The sequence below is a fragment of the Camelina sativa genome, chromosome 9 (genome assembly GCF_000633955.1).
Source record: "Camelina sativa cultivar DH55 chromosome 9, Cs, whole genome shotgun sequence".
NCBI classification, from domain to species: domain Eukaryota; kingdom Viridiplantae; phylum Streptophyta; class Magnoliopsida; order Brassicales; family Brassicaceae; genus Camelina; species Camelina sativa.
This window is the reverse complement of record NC_025693.1, coordinates 22,655,688-22,670,498: the sequence shown is the minus strand read 5'-3', so window position 1 is coordinate 22,670,498 and position 14,811 is coordinate 22,655,688. Positions and strand designations below refer to the sequence as shown.

At 32.1% G+C, this 14,811-nt stretch overlaps 1 protein-coding gene across 1 annotated transcript; it reads right to left on the bottom strand.

Moving 5' to 3' along the window:
• Nucleotides 7,379–8,109, bottom strand: LOC104711803 (transcription repressor OFP6-like). The gene has a single exon (XM_010428567.2). The coding sequence runs from the start codon at nucleotides 8,054–8,056 to the stop codon at nucleotides 7,565–7,567; it is 492 nt and encodes a 163-aa protein (XP_010426869.1). The 5' UTR covers nucleotides 8,057–8,109; the 3' UTR covers nucleotides 7,379–7,564.

Below are 14,811 nucleotides of genomic sequence, written 5' to 3'. Positions count from 1 at the left end.
TAGAAATGGTTGAGGAAAGCCACCTTGATATCATGCCAATTTGTCAAAGATCCAGCTGGCAACTGCTTCAACCACTGAGATGCCTCTCCTGCAAGTGAGTATGGGAAGAGCTTGCAGAATATGAAATCCTCAGTCACCCCATTAGCCTTGATACTGGTCACAAGATCCTCAAAGTGCTCAATATGGTCTAGAGGCTTCTCATTGGGCAAAGCAGAGAAAGGTCTCTGCCCAACTAGTTGAAAGTGCGCAGGCTTCAGCTCAAAGTCATTCCTCTGGAATGGAGGAGTAACAATAGCGGACCGGTTCTCATACACCAGATCAGCCCGGTTATAGTCAGCAATGGTCCTGATCAAGTCCCGGTTGTTCTCCTGTCTTCGAACTGGGGTTTGGACGTGGTTGGCAGCTCCACGTCCGTCTGCAGGAAGGGGATGTCGATCGACACCCTCTTGTTGGTGTTGTTCGACACCTTCGACACCATCAGCTGGTTCGTCGACAACAGCAATTTCAGCAATCACATTGCCCTCAACATCAATCTTTTGGTCCTGCTCATTGCGCAAGTGGCCCTCTTGATCCCTCAAAACACCAGCCTCATCACGCATCAGAATGATTGGGTTNGTAGGATGAATTCCCATAGGTCCTTGTATAGCCATTGTTCTGTTGCTGCTTCTTGTCACCATTGTAAGGTCTGTTNCAGAATTGGACTAGTCTTGTTGCTCCTTGTGTTTGGCTTATTAGGCATACACCTGAAACACACAAGAGAGAAGAAAACAAAAGCGTGTAAGTTTCAAATAAAAATAAAAATAAAAATTTAGACAAAATCTAAAACTCAAATCTAATGGTAGATCAAAGAATTCCTGGCAACGACGCCAAAATTTGATATGCTCAAATTTAACCCTGAGCTACTCTCTCAAATTAAGAGATCACTGTAATACTTAGGGGTCGAATTCCACAAGGACTCTACACAATAAATTATAGAGTTTTATAATTATGCTAAACAGATTAAATTGAATTAAAATAAAAGCAATGCAAATATTTAAATGAAAGTTGTTGTAAATTCAGAAGATCAAAAAGCTAGTTCTAGGAAATTTCTCAGGAAATTATGAAATATTAAATCAAGAAATAAATAGGATTCAATCAATTAAGAACAGATCTATAACTCTAAACACTTTTGTAAATTAAATCAGTTCTCACTGCAAATAATATCTAAATTTAAAACCAGAAAATCCAAATCTCTTTGCAAAATTCTAGGTAATAAATCAGCTTTAAAAACAAGTTTAGATTGTTCACAAAATCACTTAATCAAATCTCTTTGCAAGAAATAATTTTGCTCATCAAAAGGTTTTATCAGGAAAATCAATTATATTCTCATATCAATTTATTTTCCTAAAGTATTAATTCTAGGTGATCAATCAAGAATTAATATGAAGAACAACCTAAGATGAAGATCTCGAAAGATAAAGAATCCTAAATAAACAGATCTAACAATTCATAAAATCCCTGTGAAAAACCCTGAACCTAACAAGCAAACTACTCAGACATATTCAATGAAGAACAAAACATCTTTCTGAATAATAAGCAATTGAAATTAAAAAGAGTAAGAAGGAGTTCAAGAATTCTTCTCTACAAAGCAGATCTGATCTCTATCCCCAAAGCTCTCAAAATCACTCAGGGTTGCAGAAAAAATAAAACTTGATAGAAAAAGACTTAAGGGTTTGCAAAAACCTAAAAACTATATATATATGTCCTAAAACACGTTAGGGACTTATGTTGCAATTATGAAAGACTTTGGGCAACTTTTGGAAATTTTCCAAAACTTGGGTCTTGAGTCGGCAGTGAGGGGTGTCGATCGATGCTCCCTTGTGTGTTGTCGGTCGATGCTCCTCATAGGATCAGACTCCAAATTGATTTCCTCCGGTTAAATGCTCCAGAATCATCCAAATTGCTCCATTTTGCTCCTTTCATGCTAAAAACCTGTAAAGACTCAAAAACAATCTAGAAACAAATGAAAAGACACTAAAAGACTCCTTATATCATGGTTAAAAACCACAAAAACCATGATATATCATGTATTCCCATTCAGCAACCGTAAAAATAAAAAAAAAAAAAAAAAAAGGGAACACATGTAGATAAGAAATTCTTGTCTTTTAGTAAAAAAGGTGAATGAACCACTTTTATCAAGATATGAGAGTGTTTCAATTGGTCCAATAGTACAAGTTGTTGTAAAAGAAAATAATAATACAAACTTCACATCTTGACAATGACGAAGAGAATACAAAATTTTTTTCCTATAAATCTAATACTTCACATCTTTCTTCATCACAACAACAAAAAAGATCAAAAAAAAAATTTCAAACTTCTTCTAGTCAAGCGGTAAGAGTGTAAGGTATATTTTTTTTTTCTTTCAAACATATATACATTATATTTTGTTATGATGTTTAAATTAAATTTTTATTATGTTATGATGTTTAATTAAATTAATAATTATGTTGATGTAGTTAGTTTTATTTAGTAAATGAATTTTTTTAGTGAATTATAGTGTTAAATGAAAAGTTTCATACTTTTATACCTTTATATTAGGGTTTCCTAAAATAAAATATTAATTAGAATCTACTTATGAAAAGTTAAATACTAATTTTAANCCCAAAGCTCTCAAAATCACTCAGGGTTGCAGAAAAAATAAAACTTGATAGAAAAAGACTTAAGGGTTTGCAAAAACCTAAAAACTATATATATATGTCCTAAAACACGTTAGGGACTTATGTTGCAATTATGAAAGACTTTGGGCAACTTTTGGAAATTTTCCAAAACTTGGGTCTTGAGTCGGCAGTGAGGGGTGTCGATCGATGCTCCCTTGTGTGGTGTCGGTCGATGCTCCTCATAGGATCAGACTCCAAATTGATTTCCTCCGGTTAAATGCTCCAGAATCATCCAAATTGCTCCATTTTGCTCCTTTCATGCTAAAAACCTGTAAAGACTCAAAAACAATCTAGAAACAAATGAAAAGACACTAAAAGACTCCTTATATCATGGTTAAAAACCACAAAAACCATGATATATCATGTATTCCCATTCAGCAACCGTAAAAATAAAAAAAAAAAAAAAAAAAGGGAACACATGTAGATAAGAAATTCTTGTCTTTTAGTAAAAAAGGTGAATGAACCACTTTTATCAAGATATGAGAGTGTTTCAATTGGTCCAATAGTACAAGTTGTTGTAAAAGAAAATAATAATACAAACTTCACATCTTGACAATGACGAAGAGAATACAAAATTTTTTTCCTATAAATCTAATACTTCACATCTTTCTTCATCACAACAACAAAAAAGATCAAAAAAAAAATTTCAAACTTCTTCTAGTCAAGCGGTAAGAGTGTAAGGTATATTTTTTTTTTCTTTCAAACATATATACATTATATTTTGTTATGATGTTTAAATTAAATTTTTATTATGTTATGATGTTTAATTAAATTAATAATTATGTTGATGTAGTTAGTTTTATTTAGTAAATGAATTTTTTTAGTGAATTATAGTGTTAAATGAAAAGTTTCATACTTTTATACCTTTATATTAGGGTTTCCTAAAATAAAATATTAATTAGAATCTACTTATGAAAAGTTAAATACTAATTTTAAAATTTAAATATATTATTTTAAATTTATACAGTACTTTGAACCACTTTTACTATTCAAACATAAATTTTAAACCGGTTGATCCAATAGATCCACATGTGATCGCTAGATTCACTTTTTCCGCTTGATCCGCTACGCCTGATACACTAACTACATTCGGAGCTTAAATTGGATTCAGATATCGATGTGGATAATTATGTTCAAAACTTTAAGTCGACATGTAAGCGCCTATAAAGTTAAGTCTACAAAAGTAAAATAACACACATAATTTAAGAAGAACAAACACTCTCATTAAACTGATGATAGCTAGAAGCCTATACAACATATCGTTGGTTTTTTTACACGTTTTGAAATCTATATATCATGGTTTGGGATTTGCAATGTCCAAACTTTTAAAGATTTTTCAGAGTCATAAATCCTAAAGTGCTCAATTATTTAAACCCTGGAAACTAGCATTACATGATCCCAACCCTGGAAATCAAACAGCCCCTACCTATTGGTATTCACTCGGCGTCCAATTCAGAAGTACTGTAATTAAGTCAGTAAAATATATTTCTGTGTTCAACAGTAAAATTGTATGGAATACAGAACCATATCTATTTTTAGCCCAAACCGTTCTTATATTTTCTTTTTATTTCAAGGAATTTTTTTTTTAATAACTCAGGAGTTGATCCTAAAGGCTTCCTAGACCCAAAGACTAATCTCCTGTAGCTGAGGGAAACATGTTAAATTTTGAACCCCATCTTTAAGGAATTTGAGGTGGTCATACTTGCATTGATTTGGGTTTCTTTTGAGAAAAATTCTTGGCAAAATAAAAACCAAATTAGGCAAAATAAACCAAATTAGCCGTAAGCTTCATTAAATTAGTCCAAGTAAATACAATATAGATTTGAGACCAAGTAAGCTTCTTTTGTTTTAGGCAGTCGATTGATCTGTATGGGAGGGAGTACTCAACCATTATCCAATTTGGGTTATCTATAACCAAACCAAATTAGTCCATTGTATTAAGCTTCTTTTGTTATATCCATGTTGAGTCTTCTTTGGGGACGAAGACATTATGGAGAAGCACGAGAATCTCAATTTGGGATTTGTTACTTTTACTTTTATTAAATTTAAGTTACTATCCAGCTCTCAACAGGTAACAGTCACAATTTATGAACTCGTAATTAATGACTAGTTTCTCTTTGTTATCTGTAAAATCTAATCTAAGATTTACTTGAATTTATTGATGACCATATAGTAGTATATAGTATTATTTTGGGTAGTTGGGTTATATATTTATAGCTAGTCATTGATTATGTAGAGTTCACCATTGGTATGAAGTTTGTATTTATGATCATAAATATATAGTCGCATCAGGTGTTGATGTCATTGCTATTTTCTCAAATTCGAAATAATGATGTTCGTAATTTGGAATTATTTAAGAACATGAAAGAGTAATATATAGTATTAATCACAATCTTATACAACAAAATAATATGTGCACGGTGCACCACATAATATATATCCGGCACCGGTTGTCCATGATATAATATTTCCACAAGTTTTAGAAATTTCTAACTTAAATTAGAGAGACTAATGTAATGGAGCTCCAGTCTACCTAAAGGATTGGATTTAGACATTGATGCGTGTGAATCATAATCGTACAAATTTAAAAGTTTAAAGACATGCACCTAAAAACGTAAAGTCTTGGAAACAAATCTGCAACACATTAACATTTCCCATTTAATTGGTAGCGAAGACATATCGCCGTCCAGAGTTAACTTGGCTGATATTATTTTAACGTTGAAACTTTTCTAAGATTTTTTCAGATATATCCGAAAGTGTTGAAACATTCAAACCCCGGAAACTAGCATTCCAAGATCCCAAACCCTACAAAGTGAAACAGTCCCTACAAAATAAGTCCCTACCTATTATTGAATCAATGTCCTTTTAAAATTTTTAAACTGTTTAAAAAAATGAAACTATCAAAAAGAAACTTCATGGAAGAAACTTTCCTCATCAGTAAAACTATGGGATACAGAACAGTCTATTGTGTTAGACTGTAAGCTCAATCACTTCCTACTTCTTTTGTTTTCTTACAATCTTTAAGAAGAGAAGTTCATACTTACATTGATTTTGGTGTATTTTAATTTAGAAAAATATTGGCAAAGTAAAAAAGGTTGTGAATTTGGATGAACTTTGGACAAACTCTTAAAAGCGATATTAAAGAAGAGAGAAAGGTTTTGCACAAAAAAAACAAAAAAAAGAAGAGAGAAAGGAATGAGGCGTATACACTTCTGTATAGGGTTTTATCTTTATTAATTATCCAGATACATAAAGAGGTCGATATTGAAAAATATAATAATGTAAGGTAACCGTGACAGGCCGGGTTCACTCCAATAGAACCCATTTGCAGTACGTACACTAAAGTTTAAATCAGCTATAACAAAACCAAAAAAAGATAAGGTAAATAGCTATGATCTGGTTTGATGCTTACGAGAAATTGAGAATGATGCTTACGAGAAAAATAAAGGATAAAATCTTTAGACGCCACGCCATATAAGGACTCAAAACCGAAACTAATCGAGTGTGAACAGAGTCTTCTTCTTGATCTTAACGATTATATTTTTTTTTACTGTTTGGCTAGCTTTTGTAGTGATGAGAGTAAAAAACTCAATAGATACTAGACAGAGGTGAATTTTGGGGGAAAAATGTTGGTTCTTTTTGACAATTCACATTGACAAAACTTCACACTTGATGTCATAAAAATGTTCATTGGAACTTAGCGGGCAACTTGACAAATATTCATGATTACAAAAACTGATAACAAGTCGGATACTAGCATCATATATAACTATTTGTATGTGTGTACATGTGTGTGCGAAAAAATAGTTGAAGTTGATAAATACCCGTGTAGTAACGTAATGATTATCAATTATCAGTATTATTATACTTCTCTTTCTAATTATTGCGAATCTTAAATATGTGTTCTCTAGAGCCATGCATTTTATCGCCCAAAGCCACAAGTTTTCTACGTGCTTCATTGTCCACTCCACACTCAAGAGCTCTGCCATTTAAATAATTTCGTACTTGGACAAGTTATTATTGTCACCGTACACTAATTCATTTTATTACAAAACAAGAATCGTAATCTTTGGTGTATATTTATTACCACTCGTATTTGAACCGGCTATAATTTTTTCCTGATAAATTAAATAGTATCATCTTTCTTGTTTTTTCTGTACTTTATTGTTTTTTATTCTGTCAAAAAATTCTTGTTTATACAGTTACATGTCGACAAAACTATAATGCACTACTATATTTCTTGTACGTGCTTCAGTGAAATCGTATACTGTTCGAATAAAATTTAGTGTACTGAACCTACAAGGCTACAAGTCTCCTCCTATCTTTCATAACGTCTACTATTTCCTACGGTAACAACGTTGATCATGTTTCTATACGTCGTCAGATCTATTTTTCCCTTTTGTAAAAAATTATCGTATATTTGCAGAAAATTAATTAAGGATCAGAAAGTTGCAGACATTGTACCTTTCTAATAAATAAATATAATTTAACGTGTATTTTGTAACATTCACGTCACTATCCGAGAGAGTCACGAGTGACTAAAACCTTTAAAACATTTATCCCAATTCGATTTTGGCTGATTATAAACTACGCAACAAAACATATAAAGATGTAACAGAGACAAACTTATTAGTTAATTGCAATATTTGAAGATTACAATAACTAAGTCCATACTCCACAGATACAAAGTTGGATAACATTAGTATTAGACGAACAAGCCCAAAAGCTAAGGATAAAGTAAGAGCTTAATCACCATATTACACGTTTTCCCGCGTGTCAATACACTGATGACGTGACATGATCTTAATTAAAAAGGAGTTATTACGATCACGCTTAGGTTACTTCCCTATTCATTTTTATTAATTAGCCTAGTAATAGTTATTATAGTAATCACGTGAGGCCCGTGACACGTGACGGGTGACGAGAGGGGACGCTTGGACGGCGGAAGCGGCGGCGGAGGAGACGTCTTCCCATATCTCCGAGAAGGCACGAACGATGATGCCGTGATGATAGTGCGAGTTGATGCTGAGGAAACACTGAAGAAGCTCTCTGAGTTCGTCTTTTGTATAAATATGGTTCTCTAGTATCATTTGAAGCATAGACTGGCGGAAGTCTAGGTAAGGATCGTCGGAATCTTTCTCGACGGCGACGGCAGCGGTGGACAGAGGCGTGGAGGAGGGTGTGGCGGATGAGATGGAGGAGGAGTGGTAGTGACGGTAGCTAGAGGAGCTGGGAGGTTTGGGCTTTTTGGAGAAAAGGTTGAGAAAAGAGGACAAGGTTGGTTTTATACAGTGGCTGCAGCTTATATCGACAACGGAGACAGTCTTCAGGATCTTCTTCTTCTTGCTTTTTGCCGCCATTGCTCTGACTCTGACTCTGTTTCTGCGCTAAAGACTAAGGAAGAGAGAGAAGAGATAGAAAGATATAAGGAGGGTGAGATAGATTTTTATATATATAGAGAGTGGATATGTTGTATAAATGTATGCATGTCAGCATGTGGTCAAGAAAAGGGTTAATAGTATTACACTAAATAAACTCTTAATCATCACTATCATAACTAATTAATGTGTATCAGTAAACATAGTTCGTTACTTTGATTTCTGGTTGTCAACTTAGACAAATACATAGAGCATTAGTTTGATTTATTAATTTCTACATTAGTTTGATTTATTAATTTCTTGCTTGGACATAGAACATTTTAATTATTGCATATATTGATTTTTATTTTTAATGAATGTTAAATTTATTTTTTACAAAATATATTGATTTTTTGACAACCTGAATTTGAATATATAAGATTTCCTAATTATATATAGTTTAGGACATCATACGTATAGCACAAACTTCAATGTCAAAGTTGTTGGTTGATGTTTTGTTGTCCGACTAATCCTCTCTTTCAGAATTTATAAACTCCAAAAAATAGTTTGGGTGAGATTAATCATTTCATTGTTTTGACTCGAAAGTATACACATATGAATACATGATAATGGAGCATCAAGAATTTGTGATGCATGGGAAATTCAAACCCACTTTACACTATCAATTGTATTTGTTTTCTTTCTTACTAAACGCTCTTCTTCTTTCGAATAGTCGAGACTTTCGAATTAAGGCCATACTAGTTACTAACCCACGGTCTACCGTGGGTTGAACGTTTTATTTTTAAAAAAATTAAAATAATTTTATCTATTATTTTGTAATTCATAATCTTTAAAAATATCTGATTTTTATTTTTTTTGTTTTACTTTTTGTTGTCACCCTAAAAAACTGTATAAAATCAGATTATATTTATGATATTATATCAAGAGAAAATCTTAGTTGTTTGATTGAATAGATATTTCTAAATTTTTTTTTGCAACAAATTTAATAAACTAACTAGGTTCGGACCCGCACATACGTGCGGGGTTATATTTGTAAATAATTTTTTTTGATACAATATTTTTTATTTAAATTTATGAAATAATGATAGTTTCATTAATAATTCAATTTTAGGAATGACCTAGTGGTCATACCAAAATTAAACTTTTACCTCATTAATCGTCGGTTAGATATCTATTAAACACATGAACTATAAAACCAAATATAAATATGTTCACAACGATTAAATCTCTTTTGAAACGATTAAAACCCGCTTGAAACAAATACAAATATTTTGGAAAGGGACCTAATATTTTTTCTGTCTTATACATGGTCTCAAATTCCTGTCGAATAACAAATGTTTTCCCGCACATACATGCGAGATAATATTTGTATAAATATATTTAATATAATATATAAATTCAAACTCATACCAGTTGAGTGTATAGTTTAATTTTTTGTTTGGTTACAATCTAATTTTTGCATACATGGTCTCAAATTCATGTCAAAGAACGAATGTTGTAATCCCGTTCCGTTCCGTCCCATATTTTCCCATTTTGTACTATTCCTGTTCCCAAATACCCATATCATAAGAAAACACATTCACAATATTAGACATTCCAAATATAGAATAAATTTTGGAAAATGCCAAAGTTTAGCGGCTTAGATCATCTCCATTGCATAGTTTTTTAAGGTGTGTTAACATAAATTAAATCATAAAAATATTATTATTATAGGTGTCTTAAAAACACTAACAAACTCCATTAAATTGTTTTCATGATGTGATGTCTCACATTCTCCAAAAAAATTTGTCTTACAATATCAATATACATTTTTTAATTATATAATTAGACACTTTCTTAGTTTGTCTAATGCATATGCTCTTAACCAATAGTATACCAATGGGAGCATATGCATTATTTTTTGAGACTAAACCAATAGTATACCAACCTTATTTTAGTTTGTATAATTAGACAGTATAATGCATATGCTCCCAAGACAGTATAATCATAAGAGAAGATCCAGAAAATACAGTAACGTCTTCCAGTTGGCTTGTACAACCTTATTTTCTGGATCTTCTCTTATGATTATACTGTCTTGTTGTTTGTTTGAGTAGAAGCCAACTGGAAGACGTTACTGTATTTGAAAACAATTCAGGAAACAAAACTTGTTTAGTAAAGTAAGATGTTTTATAAACGAATTATTGCTATTATTCATGTGAATGTATACGAATTTAAAGTTGTGTAGGTAATTAAATATAAACTCTTTACGTCTACTAACATATATTACCTTAAGACTCTTTGAACTTCTATGGAGTGACAATTCTCATCCCTATACAATTCATAAAATGATGTTAGCTCAACAAAATCAAAAGAGGGTGATCAAAGACACTCTTATAGAAAAAACATTTACATTTCATATTTTCATTCTTATAGGAGTGCAAACAAATGAAAGAAAAGTTTCTCACCTTTAAAATCTCATGTCCTTGTAGCAGAAATATCTGATTTCTTAAGAAACTATATGAAAACTGAACTAAGTTGAACATAAATATTGGTACTGGCAACTCCTTGTGAATGTCTTGGGAGTTTAGAAATGTATGTAGGAATTCTTGTATTCGAAGTTTGAGGAGCACCGTTTAATACTTTTTTTTTTGTCACTGGCACCGTTTAATACTTGGGGCCAATTAAATCTTTTTTTTCTTCATCATCCTGTTTCATAAAATTGACAACATGGACATTAGCATCATGTTTTGAGAAACAATGCTTAAAAATAAAGAGAATAAAACGTAAACTGTTTGGGATCAAACTGACACACTTACTTAGAGATCGAGTTTTGAAAAATATGCTGCTATGATTATTTTGTGTAAATGCTAGGCTTATATATAGTGATAGTAGTCAGCTAGGTAAAAATTTGTTAGAAAGGATAAGAATAAATTTGAGAATATCTTGGTAGTCAAGTTGTATTTCAATAAATAATTATATTCATTTTGGAAAGATTGTGATCTTTTTATTTTATTTTTTAAAGGCAAATATTGTGATTTTTAGGTATACACGTTAGAATATGTTTACGATTTGGAACCTTTGATTTTTTCTAAAAATATTTTGATTAGCAATTATTACGTTGTACTATAAATGTTTTATGGAGATTTCACTAAACTAATTAGATTTTTTATTGGAATATGCCCAATTTATATTTAATTGAATCTTTATTGAACGCAAGTTTTGTAGACTACACTAACTGTTTAGATCTTATTATGGAATATACTCATATATGAAACCGATTAGAATTAATATAGAATGTTAGTATTTAAGATTTTATTTACTGTTATTAATATAATTGGTTAGTTGCCATTTTATTAATCGTGAAATCACAGATTCGATATCAAATATAAATTTAATGATGAAATAAGTTTCGCTCCACCTTTTGTGGTATGAATAGTTTTCTTATAAACTTATTTCCTAAATCTATGTTGTTTATCTTTTATTTTATGGAAGAAAAAGAAATAATTGGTTACAGGAGTAAACGATTGGCAAAGCACCCTCCATTAATCCGAATCCGAATATGATTGAACCGGGTCGCCTAAGATCCGCGTGCTTTGGCTATGGAAAGTTCTCAAATTGCCCTTGTCTTTTTTTTTTCTTTGTTCTTCCTTTTTTTGGCATAGGAGCATTGTATGGCATATTGATTTTATTGTTTTTTTTTTTTATTCCTAAGTGTGTTTCCCAATTATTAGTATAGATATTTTGTCTACTCTAAATAAATTTCTTAATTACCCTTAATGATTATATCTTTTTTTATAGTATTTCTAATGGCATTATAATGTAATTTTTTTACATTTTAATGTTATTTTTATAAATGTACTTCGCAATTAATATAATAGGATTTTGAGACGTGAAAGAACTTAATGAATATATCTTATTAGATTTTTTTATTAAGAGGATAAAGATTTTGAGATGTGAAACAACTTAATGGATGTATCTTATGAGATTTTTTGTTAAGAGGATAAAAATTTTGTTAAGAGAATAGTTTTTTGGTTTCGGTTTTTTTGTTTCTGTATTTAATTTACATGGATTGATTATCCATGTAACCCCGAGATTTTAGTTGATTAATTTTTAATATTTAATATCTAATTTTTAATAATTACTAATTATTTTTTATACCCTCAACAGTTTTAGCTTTTATTTAATAATTTATAATGGCAATTGAATGTAATTTTTTACACTTTCTAAGGTTATTTTTAATTTTGTACTTTTTTTTTTTTTTTTTTTTTTNAAAGATTAGCTCAGATGAGCCAATACGGAGGGAAATTGTTTACATACAAAACAGTATGCAGAGATGTGCGTGCACAGCATGCCAGGTGATCCGCTTGTACATTTGCAGTTCTAGGAATAAGAGATAAGGAAATAGAAGAAAACTCCTCCCTGTCCATCGTGATGTCATCAAGATATGTGGAGAACGCCGGCCGGTCTATAGCACCTCGTACCATTTATTTCATCAGTTTATCTTAATTTTGAGAAATTCACTAAAATTAACTTTTATTACCCTAAAAAGAAAAAGAGAAAAGCATATTATTACTTTCATATTTCCTATTTTCTATTTACTTAGGGCAAACGTAATTTACGTACGTCTCTGTACTTGTGGTCGGACTTTGGAATTGACAAAGAAAAAAAAAAGAAAAAAAATCGAGACTCTGGAACAGATCTATCAAAATCTATGGGGTTTTCCTTCCGTCTCGCCGCCGTGTCGCCACCGTGACAGGGCCGAGGAAGAAGAAGAAGAAGATGAGGTCGAAGACTGATGAATTGGAAAGACCGAGAAAGAGAAGAAGAGTCATGGTCAGGCCCGATTCTAACAACTCATGCGGGTTTGAGAATCTCACCGAGGATCTATTGATGGCGATACTGGTGAAGTTATCGGCAAAATAGGTGACGAGGTCGATGTGCATCTTGTAGGAGCTGGAAATTTTCCACACTACGTAAGAGGTATTGAATAAGAGAAAACACACAAACGTTAAGGAAAGAATGGAGGCGAGACCGAAATCTCTTTCCTTAACTCTTTGAAACCCCCGCAGTGCGACGGGATTAGTGGTTACAAGAGTCCCAGGATACAACACATTCACAACCGGGTTTGCTAATCACTCAAACACATCGGCTCTACACGAACTACACACGATGATACTCTCGAAGACACTTACATTGTGACAGAGAGAGATTGTTGGAGAAACTTACTTTGTGACAGGGAGAGAGATATCTCGATCGGTTGTCATATGCGACTTGAACATGTGTTTATATAGAGGTTTTGGATGACTTGGGTTTGAAATTGATTCTCCACAACTTTACCTAGTCCATCGCAAATCTAGGAGGTGGACAACGTGAATAAGCGACGATCTCTCAAAGAAATCCAACTCTCCACTTGATCACAAAAACAAAGAGACCAAGTCTCACGTAGACGTAAAACAGAGTTTTGAATCTATTCAATCTGACCCACTCCTCTTGGAGCTCCAACTTGAGCAAAGTCAAACCATTAAGGCCTAATTTCTCATTCAAACAATCCAATTTTATTAAGCCCACTAAGCTTAAATAAATTGAGGTCCAACAATCCCCCACATGAATAGGAATTACAAACTAAACATAGGAAGACTAAACATTTTTTTTTACAAACTAGACTTGACTAAGCTAGACACAATTTAGACTAGACTAGACAGACGTTCGAGAGTATACGAAAATATTATTGTATCTGAAAGGTAGCATTTTTCAGCTTTGAACCCATCATTTTTAATATATGTCGGATTTACTTGGCCGGAGGTGAACATTATGTCTTGAACCACCAAGATTTTAATGTAAACCTAGACAACATGTATCGCGCAACAACACTTTCTCGTAGAGATTTAGTTCTCTATTGTTTCCATTTTGGCCTTGTACATTCCTTGGTTCATGAGTGAACTTGGAGAATATAGCCTCTCTTTCATTCTCCTAGAAACGGCCCCATTTCACACTTACTAAGTGATCTCCCATCAGTTTTGTTTTTAGAAGCATCATGTAATACTCCACGAATATCTCAAAACTATGGTATGTCATTAAATGCTAATGCTTAACCTCAACTCTTACAGGTAACAATGTTTATTTTTTATCTTTTCAAGAACTAGGTATAGACATCTTACAGTGTTCAACTCTAATTCAACTTGATTTAGTTGTCCCTTTTGAACCTAGATCTTGGGATCTCTAATCAGATAGGTTGGATTTCCACCAAGGGGAATTTATATTTCTAGGCTACCCATTCCTCTTTATAATCCAATGGTTTGATCATTTAATCATTTATTCAGTGTCTAAAAAATAGCTAATTGCCATAATAGTGTGCACATAATATTGACACTGGTTTTTTCTACTTAAGGATATCATCCACAAATTTCAAAAATTTACATAGTTTCTTGAGCTTTATCCAAAATAATGAATTTTCTAATAACTTTATGTGGTGGTATCATGTTGAGATTAATATTTGTGGTAAGCAACGCTTCCTCCCACATTTTATAGACTAACCCTTCAATATTTAATTCATTCTTTGCCACATAAATAAAAAATATTTTGTACAATCATTAAAGAGAGTTACAAAATTANATGTCGGATTTACTTGGCCGGAGGTGAACATTATGTCTTGAACCACCAAGATTTTAATGTAAACCTAGACAACATGTATCGCGCAACAACACTTTCTCGTAGAGATTTAGTTCTCTATTGTTTCCATTTTGGCCTTGTACATTCCT

Coding starts and splice junctions, on each gene's coding strand:
- LOC104711803 (XM_010428567.2), bottom strand. CDS start 8,056: ATGGCGGCAAAAAGCAAGAAGAAGAAGATCCTGAAGACTGTCTCCGTT.